Genomic DNA, 22917 nt, shown 5'->3' with positions numbered 1-22917 from the left:
TGACCTTCAATCCCACAATCGGTCCACCATTTGGCGTCTCAGGAGGGGGAATCAGTGCACCATCAACACTGTGTCTAGTGGGGACGGGGTGCTGCTAACCTCAACTGGGGATGTTGTGAGCTGGTGGGCCGATTACTTTGAAAACTGCCTCAATTCCACCTACATGCTTTCCCATGATTAAGGAGAGTCTGTGGACGCTGAGGCGGGTTCACCTATGCCTGGGGCTGAGGTCAACGAGGTAGTTAAAACAGTGCCTCTGGATTGACAGACCGGGGTGGTGGTCCCCATTTTTTAGAAGGGGGGCCGGAAGTTGTGGCAGATCATGCTCTTCAGCCTCCCTGGTATGGTCTATTCAGGGGTTCTGGAGAAGTGGGTCCGTCAAATCACAGATTCAGGAGGAGCATCCTGTCCGTGGAAGAGTGGACCAGCTCTATACCCTCAGCAGGATCTTTGAGGGTGCATGGCAGTTCCCTGAACCAGTCTACATGTGTTTTTTGGACTTGGACAAGGCGTGGGATGAAAATCAGTACCTCCAAATCTGAGGCCTTGCTCCTCAGTAGGAAAAGAGTGAAGTGCCCTTGCAGGGTCGAGGAGGAGATCCTACCCCAAGTGTAGGAGTTCAAGTATTTCGGGGTCTTGTTCACGAGTGAGGGAAGAACGGAGCGGGAGATTGACAGGCGTATCGGTCCAGCGTCTGCAGTGATGCGGACTCTGTATCAGTCTGTCATGGTGAAGAGCTGAAATAGCTGAGCCAAAAGCCAAAGCTTTTGATTTACCCGTTGATCTATGTTCCTACCCTCACCTAAGGTCACGAGATGTGGGGGTCGTAACCAAAAGAACAAGATTGCAGATACAAGCGCCCGAAATTAGTTTCCGCCACACGGTGTCCGGTCTCTCCCTTAGAGTGAGGGTGAGAAGCTTGGTCATCCTGTAAGGGTTCAAAGAGCCGCTGCTCCTCCGCATAGAGACGAGCTAGATGAGGTAACTCGGGCATCTGGTTAGGATGCCTCCCGGACGCCTCCCCGGTGAGGTGTTCCGGGAACGTCCCACCGGAAGGAGGCCCCATGACATGCTGGAGAGAAAATTCCAAGTTCAAAACTGGTCCAATTGCTACGTGGGCGGCAACTTTACACTGTAAATCCATTTGCTGCAGGCCCTCAATTACCGATTGACATTGAAGATGTCGTTAAACAAGGATTTTAGGTGTCGGCATCACACAACATTTAAGGTTATTATTTATTGAGTCAGTTTGGTGACAGCTGGTGTGTGTGCGTGTGTGTGTGTGTGTGCATGTGTGTGTGTGTGTGTGTGTGTGTGTTTTGAATCGCTAATGTAACAGTTAGATGCCTCTTGTGGGCCAGCATGAGTGTCCTGGATGACATTTGGCATGAAAACTAGAAAAAGACCTGCCCGCACTTGTCCACCGTGCTGATTACCCTCAGGAGCCAGTGAGGCTGTTTACATTGTGTTACATCATCTTTCCCCTCAAACAGTGGTGGGATGGAGGAGGTTGTGTGTCATGTCCTCTGGCCATCTCAGCCAACATGTTGAACAAACAACCTAAAGACTTCAAATCATCATTGGTAAAAATAAATGAATGTAAACACTTTTGGTGTTTAGTCCGCACAAAGACAAACTCTGATCTAGTCTCAAGTCAAGTGTTCTGTTTTGGTTACATAGTGTGTAACCTTTTTACTCCTTTTGAGCCACATCCAAAATTAGCAGCCGCCCGTTGATGTTTTTACGGTAAACGATGCCACTTCTCTTGGTTCTTCATGTCAAGAACAAAGCCAAAATCCAAATCAAGAACACAGTAAAATAAATGGTTTAAAAAAATTAAAAGCCACATTACCTCAGTGACTGGCAGTCATTTTCAGCATTGTTCCCCACATTTTAAATTTTTGACTTTTGAGTAGTTTGACTAATGTTTCAAGACTGACAGAATGTGTTCTGTGACAATGTAAGCACTGACCATAACAAAAGAAAGAGCAGACTCTCTTCTTTCACTTGAAACAAAAAGTTTGTTTCTAGCTTTTTCTGTTGTTTGGTACCGCAATTTCTTGTGTATAATGCGCACCCATGTATAATACGCGGCGCCAAAATTCTGAAAAACCCTTCTACCTATGTATAATGCATTTTTACAATGCATGATTTTGCTTCTACCCATATGATCAAAACATGATGTATTATCTGTATTTTGTTAGGTTTTTTTCAAATAATTATTCTGAAGTTAAGCACTTTATTTGAACACTTTATTTCTTTTTTATTTACTTGCTCTTCTTTTGAAATTCACAGCCCTACTTTTATTTATTAAATTAGAAAACACACAGTTGTGCTCATATGTTTGATTACCCAGGCAGAATTTGTAAAATGGGTACAATTCTTCAAAGAAAACATGCAGGACCAAGCGAGACACATTTAATTTTATTTGAATGTGATTCAAATTAAACGGTCAAGCATTTCAGGAAAAGAATTATCATTAAACAAAACAACCATAAAAAATTAATGATGCTTGTTGTTCAGTCAGTCATATTAAAAAAAAAAACTATATTTCACAAATTTTGCCAGGGTATGTAAATTTATAAGCACAACTGTACATATATGCAGTCATACCTACCCCTGTTATATTGGAATGAAAGTGTAGGCTACACTTTTTTTATATAACCACTAGGTGGCGGTGGCATTTTGGAATGAAAGTGTACAGCTTTTTCATAACCACTAGATGGTGGCATACATTTATAAAATGTGAAAGTTTTTTCTATCCATCCATCCATTTTCTGTACCGCTTATCCTCACTAGGCAGTCCTGCAGCCTATCTTCGGACGAGAACTGGTCGCCAGCCATTTGCCCCTATACCTATGTATAATGCGCACTATTGCCTTTTGACAATTTTGGGGAGAAAAAAATGCGCATTATACACGAGAAATTACTGTAATCAGCAATAGAACATGGGTTGGTTTCACCAAAAGTGCTTTCTGTCCAAATAGCGGACAACACGAGCTTAAGTGAAAAGATGTCAAACAAATCAGACTTTGACGCTAATATTTGGCTGTTGAGACACCTCAAACTATAAGGCAAAAAAACACGACTGACAAAGGGCTTTGGATAAAAAAAATTCGAATTTATTTACAGATATACAACAAAAAAATGTGCTGTGAGTGACGCTGACTCACCGCATAGCTCAAATAAATGTTTAAGAGCAACAATCAAATGTAAATATACACCAAATAAACATAAAATTCAGTTTTTAAATGGTTATTTTATTTATTAAAGGGGGAAAAACTATTCAAAGCCACCTGGCTCTGTGTGGCAAAGTAATTACCCCCCTTGTTAAATCATGAATTAATTGTGGCTAATAAAAAAAAATTCACTGACCACACTCAAGCCTGATTACCTCCAGACCTGTTCAATCGAGAAATCACTTAAATAGAAGATGTTTGACAAAAAGAGGTTGGCCAAAACATTTTAAAAAGCTGTGACAAAATGCCACAATCCAAAGAAATTCAAGAACAGATGAGAAATAAAATAATTTACATCTATGTATCAGTCTAGAAAGGTTTACAGAGCCATTTGTAAAGCTTTAGGACTCCAGCAAACCATTAGCCACAAATGAACAATACATGGAACATTGGTGAACCTTCCCATGAGTGGGCGGCCTACAAAAATGACCCCAAAAACTTTTTCACAGCACTCTACATACTCTGTTCGAGTGTCAGGTGCCTAAACGTGTTGGGGTTTGTAATTGCATATAGATGCCACAAGATGGTGGTAAAGCACTTCAAACGGAGAGGATCATAAAGCATCAACACTATGCCTCTAGCATGTACACAATCATGAACCCATATTCCATAAATGACTGTATTCAGTAGTAAATTATTCAACACAAACAAACCACCTCCACAGAGCCTCCTGTGGTAATAGCAATGGTAGTGGTAATAGCATACTAACATAAAATCAGTTTGCAGTGATGCTAAACATATTAAGCTAAGCTACTTTGTTGCTTATGCGTTGCAGTTGGCAGCCCAGACGGTTCTGTTCATGTGCATGAACACGGCCGGGATATTCATCAGCTACCTGTCGGACCGTGCCCAGCGTCAGGCCTTCTTAGAAACGCAACGCTGCATTGAGGCCAGGCTGCGTCTGGAGACGGAGAACCAGAGACAGGTCAGATCTTTCCTCCAAACATCACCTTCAGAAGATGGAGTTGAGATATCATGTCTCATCTGGAAAAAAATTGTGAAACAGGGACCAAAATTGCAGCTGCAAAATTATTTTCATGGAGGAAATCATGGCAATACACATTTTTTAGTCGTACTGCTTTGAATGTAGGGGTAGGTGATTAATCGATTTTATTGGTTACCGTAATTTGAGTTTATGGAAAAACCTTTCAACGATTGGCTGGAAACTGCTTACACTAACAAAATAGCTGTGAACAAAGAGGGGCAGGGTTTACAAAAGCACAATCGGTGTTGACAACTGAGCCTTTTCGTCGCTATATTTAATCACTTTTCTTTACCTGTCTAGTGACTATTTTTTCCAAAAAGCCACTTTAATTCCTGCTAAGAAAAAGACGTAATGAGTGGGAATCATATTTCTGTTTTCATGTCATTTATACCTTGTGCAAGAGCAGTCATTCATATATATACACTATATTGCCAAAAGTATTTGCTCAACCTGCCTTGACTCACATATGAACTTAAGTGACATCCCATTACTAATCCATAGGATTCAATTTGACGTCGGTCCACCCTTTGTGCTTCAACTCTTCTGGGAAGGCTGTCCACAAGGTTTTAGGAGTGTGTTCTTGGGAATGTTTGACCATTCTTCCAGAAGCGCTTTCGTGAGGTCACACAGTGATGTTGGACGAGAAGGCCTGGTCTTCAAAGGCCTTCTGTCGGGTTGAGGTCATGACTCTGTGCAGGCCAGTCAAGTTCATCCACACCAGACTCTGATATCTATGTCTTTATGGACCTTGCTTTGTGCACTGTTGCACATTCATGGTGGTAGAGGAAAGGGCTAGCTCCAAAACTGTTTTCACAAAGTTGGGAGCATGGAATTGTCCGAAATCTCTTGGTATGCTGAAGCATTCACAGTTCCTTCCACTGCAACTAAGGGGCCAAGCCCAGCTCCTGAAAAACAACCACACACCATAATCACCCCTCCACCACACTTTACACTTGCCACATTGGAGTCAGACAAAGACCTTTCTCCTGGCATGCACCAAACCCAGACTCGTCCATCAGATTGCCAGATGAAGAAGCGTAATTAGTCACTCCAGAGAACGCGTCTCCACTACTCTAGAGTCCGATGACGCCGTGCTTTACACCACTGCATCCAACGCTTTGCACTGGACTTGGTGTTGCATGGCTTGGATGCATCTGCTCGGCCATGGAAACCCCTTCCATGAAGCTCTCTGCAGAATGATCTTGAGCTAATCTGAAGGCCGCATGAAGTTTGGAGGTCTGTAGCGAGTGACTCGGCAGAGTCACTGTTGGCGACCTCTTCGCACTATGCGCCTCAGCATCCGCTGACCCTGCTCTGTCAGTTTACATGGCCTACCCCTTTGTGGCTGAGTTGCTGTTGTCCCCAAACGCTTCCACGTTATAATACAGCTGACAGTCGACTGTGGAATATTTAGGAGGGAGGAAATTTCACGACTGGACTTGTTGCAGAGGTGGCATGCTATCACAGTTAGTTCCATGCTGGAATTCACTGAGCTCCTGAAATCGACTCATTCTTTCACAAATGTTTGGAAAAACAGTCTAGGTGTTTGGTTTTATACACCTGTGGCCATGGAAATGATTGGAACACCTGATTCCCATTATTTGGATGGGTGCACGAATACTTTTGGCAATATAGTTTACTGTATGTTGGAAACATTTGACCCAAGGTATGTGCTTCCAAGCCAGAAATATTTTCCCCAGTTCACCTTTCATCACCTGTACAACCTTATGTACAGTAAGAGACGATTAACATTTGGATAAATGTAGTTTGATGGCTCGTTTTATGTAAAATTGTTGAATATTTAAAATTTTAAGGGATCGTCTTTTGATAAATGTGAATTTTTACAATAGGGAAGGACTTATGTAAAGAAAAAAGTAAAGACAATTTTCTACTTATGTGGCAGTAGATGCAAGGTAGTGCGTGGGGCAAAAAGTTGGAAAGAAAACAGTTTAAAAGCTTATTTGGTATTATAATAATAAATAATAATTCAAGCACGAGAAACAGAAAGTATGGCTGAATGTTATGGCCTTAAAAAATGTTTTTTCTCCAAAATCAAATAAATTTTAATCAGTTTAAACTTTCAAGTCCACTTCTTTGGTTAAAGCTTGTTTCATCTTAATCTAATCCTCATGTTTAGAATACATATATAGTTTTACATCTCTATATATGTGTAACAATTTATCTATTAATCGACAACTAATCGATTACAAATTAATCAACAACCGATCGATTAGTCATTAAGAGACCTTATCAAACTTAACATTGTCCAAATCCTCAGAATTTTAGCCTGTCAACAGTAAATATTCTCAAATTATTAAAATAGTCCTCCATGAAAGCAGACTGAGTATCTTTGTGTTGAATCAAAGTAAGACATTTACAAACATCCGTTTTTACTTTGGCAATCAGTGATCAACATTTTTTGCCCATTTTCTGACTGATTGTACAGACCAAAGTAGTAGTTGAATCATAATCAATTTATGCTTCTGCACTTTTGGCGCTGTCAAGTTGAAATAATGTCCTGTTTTTGAAAAAACAGATGGAAATGTTAAAAATGCTTTTTTTTTTTTGTCTGATGCATCAATTAATCGGGGGAAATAATTTTACATCTTAATCGAATACCAAAAGAATCGTTAGTAGCATCGCTAGTTTTATACATACAGTATATACAGTGGACCCCCGTTATTTGTAAAAGCGACCGGGCCCGACCGCGAATAGCAAAAATCCTCAAATCAGTGATACGAATAAGTCGGGGATCTGGTAAGAGAACCTGTATATTGAAGCTGAAAATGAACAACTAAGTTGTTGATTTTGCTTATTTATCTTTTGGTGCACACAAACATAAGTGTACATATACACACATACACACCCATAAACGGGTGCGGTGCACTTTCTGTCCAATAGCGATGAGATGTGGCGTACCGACAAGTTTGATGTGCATAGCGATTGATGTATTTGTGTTGACAGCCCACAATGTTAGCGACTGCTACTAATGAGCCTGCTGACGGGAAACAAACATGGACGCCACATCGATCTGCTGTCACACATTCACACGAAAGCACACTCACGCACACACACACACTCTCACACACACGCACACACACGCACACACACTGAGTGAGTGAGTGAGTGAGTGAGTGGCGTTTGTTTACGCAGTGAAGTGGACGTAGGGTGAGGTGCAGAAAGCTTTTCCACCATCTTGTTTCCTGGAAGCCTCGGGGCGTGAGAAGCTCAGCCATGGCTGAAATGGAAAGAACAGGTGTGGCTTTAATAAGAGCCATTCACAGTGAAGAGTTTTGGGGGGAGGTGTAGAGAAGATGAGTCATTCTGTCAATCTAGAAATTCTTTTCCTTATTGTTTTCACGAGGGTCCTCAAAATCCGATCCAGATCCATGGAAATCACACACTGGACTTAAAAAGTTCCCTTCCTGAGCCAATGTGGTTCCAGATCCATATTCAATGTGATCATAAACGGCACTTAACAGTTCCGTTTCAGATCTGTTGTGATTGTAAACTGAATTTAAATGCTCATATCCTGATGCATGAATGTCCTAAACGGCACTCAAAAAGATCCAGATGCAGTTTGGTCATTACTGGTCTGAAAGTTCCAATCCAGATCCAATGTGGCTGTATAATGGACATTGAAGTTACAATACAGATTCAGTATGTCTGTAAACTGGAATTAACAGTTAGAATCCAGAGCCATTTAAATCATAAAGTAGACGAAAAGGTTTGGATCTCGTCAGTTCAGATGTAAACTGGGCTTTAAAGTTCATCTCCAAATACAGGGTGATCATTAACTGGACCATATTCCTATCCAATTTGATTGTAAACTGGATTAAAATTCCGCTCCAGATATGTTCAGATCCAGATATTTTCCGAATCATTTTATTGTAGTCAGAAATAGTTGTGATCCTGATCCAGCATAGTCGTAAACTGGATTGAAGCATTCAGATCCAAATCCAATGTGGTTATGACTCCAGACCCAGATCCATTTAAATCATAAACTGGATTTAAAAGATCTGATCTAGATTCAGTTTAGTTGTAAACAGGGATTAAATGTTCAGATACAAATACAGGGCGGTCATAAACTGGACCATATTAAGATTCCAAACTGTACTTAAAAGTTCAGATCTGATACACCTTGCCACGTAAACTGGACTTAAAAGTTCAGATCTCCAGTAGAGCCAATGTGGTCATGAACTTGACTTTAAAGTTCAGATCCAAATACAGGATGGTCATATACTGGACCATATTCAGACCCAATTTGATCATAACTGGACTTTAAAGTAAATCCAGATCTTTTCGGATCCAGATTCATTGTGTTATTAAACTGCAGTTATCACTTCTGACCCAGATCTATTGTGGTTGTAAATTGAACTCAAAAGTTCAAATGCAGACCCAATGTGATCGTAAACTGGACTTCATAGTTCAGCTCGAGTCAGATCCAGATCCATGGAAATCATAAACTGGAATTTCAGATCCAGATCCAGTTTGGTCATAAGTGGGCTGAAAAGTTCAGATCCAGATCCAATGTGGTTGTAAACTGGACTTAAAAGTAACAATCAAGTTTCAGTGTGTCCGTAAACTGGACTTTTAAGTTCGGACTCAGATCCATTTAAATCAAACTGTACTAAAAAGTTAAAGTATAGATTCACTTTGGTTGTAAATTGGACCTTAAAAGTTCAGATCCAGACCCAGCATAATTGTAAACTAGACTGATCCCAGTCCGCAAACATGCGTTGCACCGACGTCAAGTCGTAGGAAGGTACGTCGGCTGGCAGTTGCTTTACATCTGACAAGCATCGGCTGAAAAGCATGTATTTCCCAGATTCATTAAACATCTCATCAAGGTCTGTTTTACATCGACTTGTCTCGCTTGGCTGAACAATCCCGTGTTGTGTGGGTAGGAATTTACCGGTCTTAGTGTAGCAGCAGCACCAATTGTTCACAGCCGTATTAATCAAAGTACCAAGACGCCGTTCGCCACCTGCATTTTCCAGGTAAGTTATCATTTCAATTAAATTGGCAGAAAATGACAATGTTGTCACAAATAATTAATTTGTGTGTTACTATAGGAACAAACCGAGTGTGCCAGGAGCCCCTATCCATCCTGGCTACCGCACATGTAAGGTAACTCGACCAGCTGTTTGTGATTTTCACGGACTAATACCACATAATATAAATTGATGTTTATCTTATTTACTAGCCAGCAATGTTTTGTGATAATTCTTTCATTACTGTATAAATCACCTTTCAATTCCACAGTTTTTTCCCCCCACACTTTGTTCTGTTTTAACACAACTTACTTTAACTTACACAATGACATGAGATATTGAAGTGATGTGCTCAGTAGTGGGGTTTTTTTTTTCCCACCTTCTGCAGGTTGTCAGAGGAGGAATCTGGGCTGATTTTACTGTTATGTGGTGCTGCCCTCTCCTGGTACAAATCATATCTCTCTGACCGTCAACAATTCATCAATATCAACAATGGCACCTCATCTCCTGCCCCTCTGTCCCAAGGCATCCCCCAGGGCTTGGTGCTTGGTCCTCTTCTGTTCATCCTTTACATACTCACCCTCGGAAACATCATTCGTCGTCAAGGCCTCCATTTCCACTACTATGCTGAATCAATGACTTCCTCGACCTACTCCATTTTTACGAACTGCCTCACTGACATCAGGTCCTGGATGCAAGCCAACTTTCTTCAACTCAACTGCAATAAGTCCGATAGATTAAGCATTGGTCCCAATTTCCTCACCAAACACACCAGTAACTTCTGCCTCTTTGTTGACAACACCACACTGGTTCCCTTCCCTCACATCCGCAACCTAGGAGTCTTTGACCTCACCTTTGAGACCCACATCAACAACATCACAAAAACAGCTTTCTTCCACCTCAAGAATATTGCCCGTCTTCACCCATCATTTTCCTTCACTGCAGCTGAAACTCTGATCCATGATTTCATCAATTCAAGACTTGGCTCCTGCAACAGCATCCTCCTCAGCTCATCCACCAACCTTCTCAATACATTTCAGTATAACTCAGCTGCCCACTTGCTCACTCACACCCGCTCACGAGACAACACCACCCCTTTCCTTCAGAAACTCCATTGGCTCCCCATTCCACAACGCATCCAGTACAGAGGATTAGGGTTAGGGCTAGGGCTAACCTTAACCCTAACGCTCACTCACAAAGCCCTCCATAAACAAGCCCCCTCCTATTTTTCCGACCTCCTCCACCACCACTCCCCCTCCTGTATCCTCCACTCTGCCGACAATAACCTTCTTTCTCCACCTCACCGGACCAAGCATTGAACCTGGGGGGACGTAGCCTTCGTCATCTCTGCTCCCACCCACTGAAATCTGCTCCCAAAACCGCTATGCGACTGTTCAGATCTTTCCACCTTCAAATCCCAACTGAAAACCCACCTCTTCCAAACTGCTTTTAATGTATAGATCTGCCATGTTTTATTCCTGTCTTTATTTTATTTTGTTTCTAATTGTTTTTATCCTAACATTTTATTTTATTTGTAAAGCGTCTTGGAGTACCCTTTAAAAGTGCTCTATAAAATAAATGTATTATTACTATTATCATTGTTATTGATGTTCATTAATTGTATTTTCTCTTGTTTTTGCTGGAGATTTGTATAAATAAAGTGTCTTAATCTGAAATCTGTATCTTCCTTACAGACACAAAATCGTTTTTTAAGTCAGTATTGTTTTTCATCGTAAAATGTACCGAAACGACCTGTGTTGTTGTTCTGTGGGGTGATATAGTAGTAGAATATTCAACGCACCTTGTGCAAGTGAATGCAGCACTTAGCAAATCAGCGGAGTGAATGGAGCAGAACAACGCTGGCTGGCGCTCCAGCGTTAATCGTTCAGACGTCGTGTGGTGGTAATTTTCGATTAAATGCTCACACCTCAGCGACATATTGCCAATGACAAAACACTGTCCCTATAACATCAGGGCGATGGAGCTTTTGATGACTGGCCGACTTCGGTGGGATGTATGTTTGATGACTGGGATATGTTCAGCTCCAGTCAGATTCAGGTTCAACGTGGTTGTAAATGAAACTTAAATGTTCAGCTTTACTTGCGGTTTGGTTGTAAACTGGGCTTAAAAGTTTGGATTGAAGTTTTTTTTAAAACATGCAGTACAAAAAAAACTAAATTTGCATTATAAATATACCACGCGGAAACACAGTGTACTGCTAGTCCGAAAGGAAGAAGTCAAACTTACAGGTATTTAGATCGTACACCTTCACCATTACCTAAGATAGATTTTGGATCCAAATACAGGGTGGACATGTACTGGACCATCTTCAGATCCAGATCATTTTAGATCCAGATTCATTGTCATCATAAACCAGATGTAAAAGTTCAGATCCAGATCTAATGTGCTCAACTCAAGTTTATTTATAAAGGACTTTAAAAACAAACCACAGATGGACATTAAAGGCAAAAAAACAAATGTGGTCATGAATTGGACTGAACACTTCAGATCCAGATCCAATGCTGTCGTAAACTTGACCTGAAAAGTTCAGATCCCGATTCAGCATAGTCGTAAACTGGACTGAAATGTTTAGCTCCAGGTCCAATGTGGTAGTGAACTGGACTTTAAAATTCAGATCTATGCTGCAGATGCAGCATAGTCGTAAACGAGACTGAACCATTCAGATCCAGATCTAATGGGGTTGTGCAATAAATTGGACATAAAAATTCAGATCCAGATCCAATGCGGTCATTACCTGAATTCTGGTGGACTTTTGTAGCTGTTCGTCTATGAGAAGAAAATCCCTGTTGTTTGTTTACCTCAAAACTTCTCAACACGCACTCGCCGCAAATGTTTTGCATCATTGGCATTGTTTGCATCCTGCGACTGAAAACTGCAATAAAAATGAATATTTGCATTGTTGACTTTGCGTTCCCAGGAGCGTCTGGTTCTGTCCGTTCTGCCTCGCTTCGTGGTTCTGGAAATGATCAACGACATGACCAACGTGGAGGACGAGCACCTCCAGCATCAATTCCATCGGATCTACATCCACCGCTACGAGAATGTCAGGTTAGACTCCCTGAGCACTAACGAACGCCACAAGAAAACAGCCATTGGGCTACATTGTGGGACGTGTGCTACGAGCACCGTGCCACTTGTTGTGGTTGAGGTGAATGTGAAATGTAAAGATTGTGTCCCAGGTGAACACTCAAGTGACATTTCCGTGTTTTATCCAGCATTCTTTTCGCAGACGTCAAAGGCTTCACAAATCTTTCCACGACGCTGTCGGCTCAGGAGCTCGTGCGGATGTTGAACGAGCTTTTTGCACGCTTTGACCGCCTCGCACACGTGAGCACAACGATTGTCTCCGTGTGTGTGTGTGTGTGTGTATGTCTGTTTTTTGTATGTTTGTCCACCTCCTCGTCTTTCGAAACAAGAAAGATGCAAGTATTAAAGTAGGAGTTTGTAGTTTTAAAATCATAGCAAGATTTTAAATGAGATTTTTGGGGAAATGGATAATCGGTTAAAACTCAAAAAGAGTTGATAAACGTACCTGTCGAGCAGAAATGTTTGTATTCCACGTTGCTTCGGAATCCTCTCAGCTGCCCTTCACTCTGCTTTTGTTTGTTAATCTCCTGCCCTGTTGTTAGCAAATGCAGGATTGGAATTTTTTTATTTTTCAGACGTGGATATTCCAAAATAGTTTCTGAAAAGCTCCTGAAGCCCCAGGTAAAAGGTCAGGGCGAGGCTGCGGGGCAGTGTGACTGAGGGGCTCATGCACGGGAAATGATTCACACCTGGGTGACTGGTTAGCACATCTGCATCACAGTTCTGATTCAAATCCGGCCTCGCCTGTGTGGAGTTTGCATGTTCTCCCCGTGCCTGCGTTTTTAAAATTTATTTTTAATCATTTTAATTTAATTAAAAATTAATTTTACCTGACTGCGATTGGCTGGCAACCAGTTCAGGGTGTACCCCGCCTCCTGCCCGATGACAGCTGGGATAGGCTCCAGCACCCCCGCGACCCTAGTGAGGAGAAGCGGCTCAGAAAATGGATGGATGGATGGATAATGATAATAAATATTCTCACCATATTTGTACTTTTTTCTCCAAAAATCTCCAAAAAGAAAAAAAATAGTTTTTTTATTATTAATAAAATGGGGGGGGGAAATGTTTTACTAGTACAATATTTCTTTTTTGGTATTCGCTGTGACCCTAATACTCGCCCTTGTCCCTTGAGTGTGAAATCGTGCCCAATACTTGATGTCGTCCCATCGGTCCAAAGAATGTCAGATAAAGATAAGGTCCGACTGGACCCAAATTGCTTCCACTGGGTCAAACGTTTGTGTTTGTGTACGCGTAAGTTCCTGCCCTGCCGCAGTACATGCTGGGAACGCTAAGATCGTTCGTCCTGCCGCTGTGCTTGCAGGAGCATCACTGCCTGCGCATCAAGATTCTGGGCGACTGTTACTACTGCGTGTCGGGTCTTCCCGAGCCGCGGCAGGACCACGCCCACTGCTGCGTGGAGATGGGCCTCAGCATGATCAAAACCATCAGGTACCCACTCTGCCGCCAACTCCCGCTCGCAGAGTTTTTCTTGGGAAAGCTTTATGGCAAATTCTAGAAGCGTTCTGAAATCACAGACCCTCATTCGCGTACGGAAATGCTCTCTTTTTGTCCAAACAGTGGACTGGTTGGCAGTCAATGTCGACAAAGCAGTCATAAAAACAAACTATAAGCGGACTGACAGTGACTTGTTGAGCAGTATATTGTTTCTCTATGTGCCTTGCGATTGCCTATGAAGTTCTCTTCCTTGTTTGGAATGAAACTGCTTTGTTTGCTGGCAATCAGTTGAAGTTTTTGTGTTTGTTGTTGTCAGGTACGTGCGCTCGCGTACGAAACACGACATCGACATGCGCATCGGGATCCACTCGGGTTCGGTCCTGTGCGGCGTGCTGGGCCTGAGGAAATGGCAGTTCGACGTCTGGTCCTGGGACGTCGACATCGCCAACAAGCTCGAGTCCGGAGGCATACCTGGGTGAGGCCGACGCACTTTAGGGACCTGCGCAGTACACCTCTTTACTACACACACTGTACGCTTCCACACTACGTCTAGCCACAGAGTTGAATAGACGACTATTCATATTATTAGATACTCCAGTGCGCTGTAGCAGCCCAGCTAAGCGACGTGCCTACGTGTATGTGTCCACCCTTCACATGATTACCAGCTGTCTTGTCTCAGTGATTCTCAACTGGTTGGTCGGGACCCAGAAGTAGGTCGTGGACCAATAATGGGTGGGTCGCGTACGGGTAATAAAAAAATTACAGCGGTCACACGTCACCTGATCTTTGATATTGCACATTCAATGAATACTTTTTATACTGTATATACCATAGTTTGATTTAGCTTTTTATATTGATGTTATTCTTTGTACTGTCTTTGTAGCACCGCGGGCCCTTGAGTACCGTAATTTCAATCCTCTGTATGTGCTACCTAGATTGAAGACTTGACAATAACAGCACCTTGACCTACGTTTAGTCCGTTACAATGATCTAAATGTCGTGCGTTACTTTTATTGATCAATTATTGCTTTTTTATCAACTATTTCGTGCGCGAGACAACGACTTCGACTTCCGTATTGGCCATTGTTTGCGCCAATCCCATTTAAGCGCGAGTGACGTTGAGGGCTAGTTCACCAATCAAACGACAAAAAAAGTCACATGACCTCACACAACACCTTCTATTGGGCTTCCCGGGCAGAGATATTAACACACACAGAGCAACATCAGAATTTGTACATTCACATTTTATTTTGTATTTTCTTTAATTCATGTTCATGCTGTGGTTAAAAAAAAATCTGGTTACTTACTATTTACTCAGTACTTGAGTAATTATTTCACAGTGTACTTTTTACACTTACTCAAGTAACTTTTTGGAGGACTCCTGTTTACTTTTACTTGAGTCACATTATTGTCAAGTAACAGTACTCTCACTTGAGTACAATATTTGACTACTTTACCTACCGCTGGAGCGGAGATCCTCTCTTGCTACTCTTATGTTTAAACAACATTTTTGTTCATCAGAGCAGCCAGTGTCGTATTTGTTGCACTGGTCTTTTGTATTTTCGCGTTGAGGTGCTGCGGGTCGTGGCCCTGGTTGCGGTCCCAGCGGACCCGCGAAGCACACGTAACATCGGCGACGAGAGTTGATCCGCTAGTACATTTTGTATTAATTCGGAAACTCGCTTACAATTATCTAATTAGTTTACGGATCCATCCATCCATCCATCCATTTTCTGAGCCGCTTCTCCTCACTAGGGTCGCCGGCGTGCTGGAGCCTATCCCAGATATCATCGGGCAGAAGGCGGGGTACACCCTAAACTGGTTGCCAGCCAATCGCAGGGCACATACAAACAAACAACCATTCGCACTCACATTCACACCTACGGGCAATTTAGAGTCTCCAATTCATGCATGTTTTTGGGATGTGCGAGGAAACCGGAGTGCCCGGAGAAAACCCACGCAGGCACGGGCAGAACATGCAAACTCCACACAGTTTTGATCCTCAGACCTGTGAGGCAGACGCTCTAACCAGTCATTCACCGTGCCGCCGTCTTTGTAGTAGTGTTAAACATAAATAAAAACAGAATACAATGATTTGCAAATCATGTTTAACACAACATCCCAACTTCGTTGTAATTGGAGTTGTACTATCTCTTCCAGATTGCTTAATTTATGTTCAAATAAAAAAAAATCTCTGTGGGGGCCCGGGGATCCCCCCAGACTCCCATACAATGTTTTTTTAGGGGTTTTTTTGTCACCTTTTTCATGCCTTTAATGTTTGTATATCAGATTTTTTTTAACCATCCTGACCATGTGTCTTCCCAACATGTGCATCCTCACTCGGCGTCCTCCACTCTGCCCCGTCACCCCCCCCAGGCGCATCCACATCTCCAAAGCGGCGCTGGACTGCCTAAACGGCGACTACGAGGTGGAGGCGGGCCATGGCAAGGACCGCAACGACTTCCTGCGCCGCCACAACATCGAGACGTATCTCATCAAGCAGCCCGACGACAGCCTGCTCCCCCTCCCCGAGGACATCATGAAGGAAGCGGCCAGCTCGGCCGACCGGCGCGCCAGCGGCGCCACCTTCAACGAGGCGTCCTGGAGCCCCGAGCTGCCCTTCGACAACATCGTGGGCAAGCAGAACGTGAGTGCGCGTGCCCACCTGCCGCCCGCCGCCTTCGGGGGGGGGGGGGATTGAGCTGGTCACCGAGGAATGTTGGCATGCTTTCTCTTGTCGTCGCCTGTGCTGGAACATGCTGTTGCCATGGTAACGTGTTGCGTGGCCCGTGTGCAAGGATGGTTGTGCTTGTCCGTCCTCATTTGTGTTTCACTGCCATGACAGTAAGTTTTAAGCATTTTGGGTCATCACAGTGCATTTGTGTGTGTGTGTATGTATCTGTCCTCTTTGTAAACCTTATTTTAGCTGCATGCTAACCACTATACAAATGTAGTACATACTGTGGGTACGGAAAGTATTCAGACCCCCTTAAATTTTTCATTCTTTGTTATATTGCAGCCATTTGCTAAAATCATTTAAGTTCATTTATTTTCCTCATTAATCAGAATCAGAATCATCTTTATTTGCCAAGTATGTCCAAAACACACAAGGAATTTGTCTCCGGTAGTTGGAGCCGCTCTAGTACAACAGACAGTCAATTTACAGAACATTTTGGAGACAAAGACATTGACAAAAAACAATTGTGCAAAAAGATGCAGAGTCCTCTAGCACTTAGAGCAGTTTGAATTACTAATATTGCAATAGTCCGGTGCAATGACCATTGTGCAATGGGCGCTGAGACTTCAAGGAGTGTATGCGGTTTAAAGTGACGAGTAGTGCGATCATCTGGGACAATGGTTGTGCAAATGTTACAGATACTCCTCAATCAGTGTGCAAATGGAGCAGATGCTACTCTGGCATGAGTGGCCAGTATATGCAAATAGTGCAGCATGGCGAGACAACGACAGTGAGTGCACGAGTAATACATAATTGGCCCCACAGAAATGTGACAACGAACTCAAGTCAAAAAATTGCCAGCTTGTTGTAATGGAATGTAATGTAATGTACACACAGCACCCCTTATTGACAAAAAAAAGAAATTGTTGACATTTTTGCAGATTTATTAAAAAAAGAAAAAATGGAATATCACACAGCCATAAATATTCAGACCCTTTGCTCAGTATTTGGTAGAAGCACCTTTTTGAGCTAATACAGCCACTCCTTCGTTATTTTAGCTTTGTGCTTAGGGTCATTGTCATTTTTTGAAGGGGAACCTTCAGCCCAGTCTGAGGTCCTGAGCACTTTGGTTTTCTTTTGGTTTTGGAATTAAGGCCAAAAAGTTCTATCTTGGTCTCATCAGACCAGATAATCTTATTTCTCACCATCACTCCTTCGTTATTTTAGCTGTGTGCATTGTGCAAATGTACTATACATACATCTTCACATAATATTATACATACTTCAAAGGTAGTCCAAAAATAGATATTACAAGTGTACCACACACAATACAGTACAATCATACTATCGTACATCTTACTGTACATATGTACTACAGATAATATGACACATACTACAAACATACAAGTGTACAACACATTTGACAAACATACTACAAACATATATACTATGACAAACAAACATACATACTATGCACATTCTCCAAACATACTATAGATATTGCAGTGATTCTCAAACCGTGGTATGTCTACCAATAGTAGTGTAAATGGGCTCCCTCTACTGGTACATGAAAGAATCACTGCTGAAGTTCAGTTGTTTTTCACTTTCAAGTTTAATGTATTTTTTTTGAAGAAAATTTATTTGGGTACAATTCCTATTTGTGTACTGTATATATAATTGTATACTACAATTGTATTATATATAGTACTATACATAAACTATGATATACAGTACTACATATTATACTTTACAATACAGTGTAATGAGTCATTTGATTAGTGTAATTGGTGGCTTAGTAATGAAGTGATTTCATCCGCAAGTGAAAATTCGGGTTTTCTTTGTGTCATTATTACAAATAACACTTTTTGACGATGGCAATAATGGCAGAGAATTTCGGTCGGTCGCGGTTGAAATGAATGTGCAATGTATTTATTTGGAAGCAGTAGCGTTGAGTGTTGTGACCTGTGGCCAACCCCGCCAGCCAGTGAGCTGATGCGGCGCCTTCACAGGCGCGCGGACGCCATTTGATGTCGTGCGTTTGTATTTCTTGAAAAGTGACCTCACAATGGCTGCCCGTGGGTGCGTGTGCATATGAAAGGATCCTCATAGGAGTTCTGAAGTGACTTTCATGTTGTCGTTTTAGCGCCGCTCCACAGCTTCTCGCTACTCTCCTTCTTTTCTTACTCTAAATCGGGGGGGGGTCAAACTCATTTTAATCCAGGGGGCAAATTCACTCCAATTTGATCTCAAGTGGGCCGCACCAGTATGTTATTTGCCTAGTAACCTAAAAATAGCGATAACGCCAAACATTTCCCATTGTTTTGGCGCAGATAATTACAAGTACATTTGGAAAATAGTCACATTTATTGATTCTAGTTGCAAATCTTGTTGCAAACCACGAGTAATGTGAAATTTCATAACAACTGCAATTTCAACAATATTATGCATCACTGTTTTTCATTTACACACGTGCAACTTACAAAAAATTATATTAAATTTACATACATTTCCACAGCCATCTAGAGATCTTCACAACCTCAAATGACTTATTATTCAGAACGACAGTATTCATAAAGACGGTGCAGTTATCCGCCTGCCTTGTATCCCAATGAAATACAGACCCTTTCCAAAAAATTTGAATATCATGGAAAAGTTTATTTATTTCCATAATTCCATTCAAAAAGTTAAAACTTTCATAGATTATACAACCCCAATTCCAATGAAGTTGGGATGTTGCTAAAAACAATAAAGTTTATCAGTTTGAACATGAAATATCTTGTTTTTGTAGTGTATTCAATTAAATATAGGTTGAACATGATTTGCAAATCATTGTATGCTGTTTTTATTTAATGTTTAACACAACGGCCCAACTTCATTAATCATCATAATCATTAACTGCAACACGTTCAACACGTTGTATTCCGATACCACCGCATCCCGTCTTTTACGATCACTGGGCTTTATCTTGTCGACTCAAAACGCGACCGGATACACTTGTTATCATGGTGACGACAACACCAATGGATTCGCACCACTGTTTTATAAACTTTGACCTTCATCCTAGCAGAGACTCTTCTGTCACGTAACGCACCTGACACCTTCCACCACCAACCTGCTTGGACCCGTTTCTTCACTTCCTGACCACACTCACCATTGCGCCATTGAACTTTACGAGGCATGGTGCTGAGCCTGGGAGCTCCCTGGACTTTTTGATGGGATTTTAAAACAAAGCTGTTTATTGTCTCATATTTAAAAATTAAAAAAATAACAAAAGCAAATGAATAAACATACATTGAAAGGCATTTCAACGAAGTTAAGCATTGGTGTTTGTATGATTAAAAAGGTTGACATCGATCTTTTCCTTTTTACTGAAAATGAATATTAGATCCAAATATCGGCTGTTGGCCTCCCTGACTACAAATAACACTGGGGTACAAAAAAAAAATATTAATTTAGGACAAAACTGATTTAGGAGAATTTTGCATCGCTCTTGTTCAGGTCAAGTTTTTATTACAAGTTGTTAACAGTTTTTTAATCAAATATTACAAACTTTGCTTACTGTAAATTGAATAGTAGACATCGATAAAAGTAAGCACCTGTAAATTGAAGGTTACGTCAAAATTCAGGGCATTAATCGTTTATTTGAACTCATTTTTGCTGTGGGCCAGACTGTAGTTGTGGTTTCCTTCACAGGGCCCTTATGACTGTGAATCCATATCAACGTTTCATCTCTTCATCATATTAATACTTACTGTATACACAGAAAATTGATGGATAACTATTTTTTAAAGCTGAAGTCATGGATAATAGTTTGTACAACTGTTGTTCAAGTTACTGTAAAAATGGGTTTAGCATAAAGAAATTGCTTGCAATATCTCAACGTTATTTCTTTATTTTTAAGTTATTTATTTCACATGACAATTTGAAACTTTAGTCCAGATTTTAGCAAGAATCATGGAAGCTGACACGCATGATTTGCTTTTGCGGGCCACATTAAATGATGAGGTGAGCCGGGTCTGGCCCCTGGGCCTTGAGTTTGACACCTGTGCTCTGAAGCAAAAATACCTGTACGTGAACAAAAACATGGAGTCATAGTTCAAAAGGTTGACCTGATTGAATAAAACCAATGTGATATTTGGATATAGCATATGAAAATTGGCCTAAATCAGCAAAATAATTTTAAGAGAAAGACAATAAATTTGCTGTTGAGCAGTTTAATCTGTATCGTATTTGCCTCGTCTTCACAATATGTCCTCACTCCACATCCGCCTGATGTACAGTCCTCTCCAAAAGTATTGGAACGTCAACGTCAATTCCTTTGTTTTTGTTGTATACTGAAGACATTTGGGTTTCAGATCAAAAGATTAATATGAGACAAAAGTTCAGAATTCCATATTTACATCTCGATGTCTTAAACAACTCAGGACAGAGCACCTTTTGTTTGAAAGCACCCATTTTTCAAGTGGGCAAAGGTATTGGAACATGGGACTGATGGGTGTTTCAAGTTGCCCTGGTGTTGCCTTTTAGATTGATGGCTTAAACATTAGAAGGTGCTTGTTTTTGGCTTTGGGTTTCACCTGTGAAAACTGCATTTGCTGTTAAGGAAACATGAAGACCAGAGAGCTGTCTATGGGAGAAAAGCAAACCATTTTGAAGCTGAGAGAAGAGGGATAATCAATCAGAGCTATTGCACAAACATTGGGCATAGCCAATACAAGGATTTGGAATGTCCTGAAAAAGAAAGAAACTACTGGTGTACTGAGCAACAGCCATCGAACAGGTCGGACAAGGGTATCAACAGCAGCTGATGGAAACATTGTGAGAGCTGTGAAGAAACACCCAAAGACAACGGTGAGTGACATCACTGCCAACCACAGGGCAGGGGTGAAGGTATCACGATCCACTGGACTTGGAGAGAAGAAACTGGCCATGTCACAAGATGCAAACCACTCATCCAAAAGAATCAGACGGCCAGATTGGATTTTGCAAAGAAGTACAGAAATGAGCCACAAATGTTTTGGAACAAAGTTTTATGGACTGGTGAGACCAAGATTAACCTCTACCAAAGTGATGGAAAGGCCAAAGTATGGAGAAAGAAAGGATTTGCTTATGATCCAAAACACACAAGCTCATCTGTGAAGCATGGTGGAGGTAATGTCATGGCTTGGGCTTGCATGGCTGCTTCTGGAACGGGCTCACTAGTCTTTATTGATGATATAACTCATGATTGTAGCAGCAGAATCAATTCTGAAGTCTACAAAACCATTTTGTCTGGTAATTTACAGAAAAATGCATCCAAACTAATCGGGAGAAGCTTCATCGTGCAACAAGAAAATAACCCAAAACACACTGCCAACACAACACAAAGGACTTCATCAGGGGGAAAAAGTAGAAGGTCTTAGACTGGCCAAGTCAATCACTGGACCTTAACCCAATAGAGCATGCATTTTACCTCCTGAAGAGGAGACTAAAGGAAGAAACCCCCAGAAACAAATAAGAACTGAAAGAGGCTGCAGTAAAGGCCTGGAAAAGCATTTCAAATGAAGAATGCAACAGCCTGGTGAAGTCAATAGGCCGCAGGCTTGATGAAGTTATTGCAAGTAAGGGTTATGCCACCAAATATTATGTTATTCACTTTAAGTTAATTGTCTGTTCCAATACTTTTGCTCACTTGAAAAGGGAGTGGCTTCAAACAAAAGGTGCTCTGTCCTAAGTTGTTTAACACAACTCGATGTAAATACTATGAAATACTGTAAAACCTGGAATTCTGAACTTTCGTCATATTCACCTTTTGATCTGAAACTCAAATGTCTTCAGTATACAACAAAAACAAAGGAATTGACCTTGCCGTTCAAATACTTTTGGAGGGGACTGTAGAACAAAAGCCGGTGGTTAATTAAAGGCACAGTTGGAGTGGTTGTGCGTATTGCGTCTGTGTCTGAGTATCTCTGTCATTACCTTTTTCACGCTCAACTGCATGCCTGCTGGCGACTGCTCGCTCCGTCTCCGTCATGTCACCGCGATTTGGCCTCAAAAGCAGCGTTAAGACCCACTTCCTCCCAAAAGACGGCTCCGTTTCATTCCTGACTTTGATCTCTCTTCCCTTTACTGGTGTAAAGGCAACACAAATGAAGCTTTGGTTTGGGACTATACATACAATTATTTACGGTGGCCGACATGGGCAAACGCGCTACAAACGGCCAAACGCTGCTGTGAGACCAAACCTTCTTGAAACACGTGAGGGGAATTCCGAGAAAAAAAGTTATATAATATATACTATATAAAAATTTCAAAATACGTACTGTAAAAGATTAAACCCAAGTGTTTAAAAAGATATAAAGTAAACTGGATATTTTCATTTCGCTCTTCAAAAGTAATTTTTTTTTGTGTGCAAAAATGTATTTTTTTAATGCATATTTGACATATTATTCAAATGTGATTGTTGTTTACCTTGTGTCT

At 41.4% G+C, this 22917-nt stretch overlaps 1 protein-coding gene across 2 annotated transcripts in view; it reads left to right on the top strand.

Annotated features, from left to right (window-relative positions):
* Nucleotides 1-22917, top strand: part of adcy8 (adenylate cyclase 8 (brain)) — a 63331-nt gene that overhangs the window by 20265 nt on the left and 20149 nt on the right. For both annotated transcript variants that reach the window (XM_061796414.1, XM_061796415.1), the window contains exons 2-7: nucleotides 4015-4164; nucleotides 12157-12287; nucleotides 12455-12566; nucleotides 13648-13775; nucleotides 14098-14256; nucleotides 16158-16428. In XM_061796414.1, the coding sequence (XP_061652398.1) occupies nucleotides 4015-4164; nucleotides 12157-12287; nucleotides 12455-12566; nucleotides 13648-13775; nucleotides 14098-14256; nucleotides 16158-16428 (951 nt within the window). The remainder of the gene's footprint in view (nucleotides 1-4014; nucleotides 4165-12156; nucleotides 12288-12454; nucleotides 12567-13647; nucleotides 13776-14097; nucleotides 14257-16157; nucleotides 16429-22917) is intronic.

Source organism: Phyllopteryx taeniolatus, chromosome 14, assembly GCF_024500385.1.
Source record: "Phyllopteryx taeniolatus isolate TA_2022b chromosome 14, UOR_Ptae_1.2, whole genome shotgun sequence".
NCBI lineage: Eukaryota > Metazoa > Chordata > Actinopteri > Syngnathiformes > Syngnathidae > Phyllopteryx > Phyllopteryx taeniolatus.
This window is presented reverse-complemented; position numbering and strand designations above follow the sequence as displayed.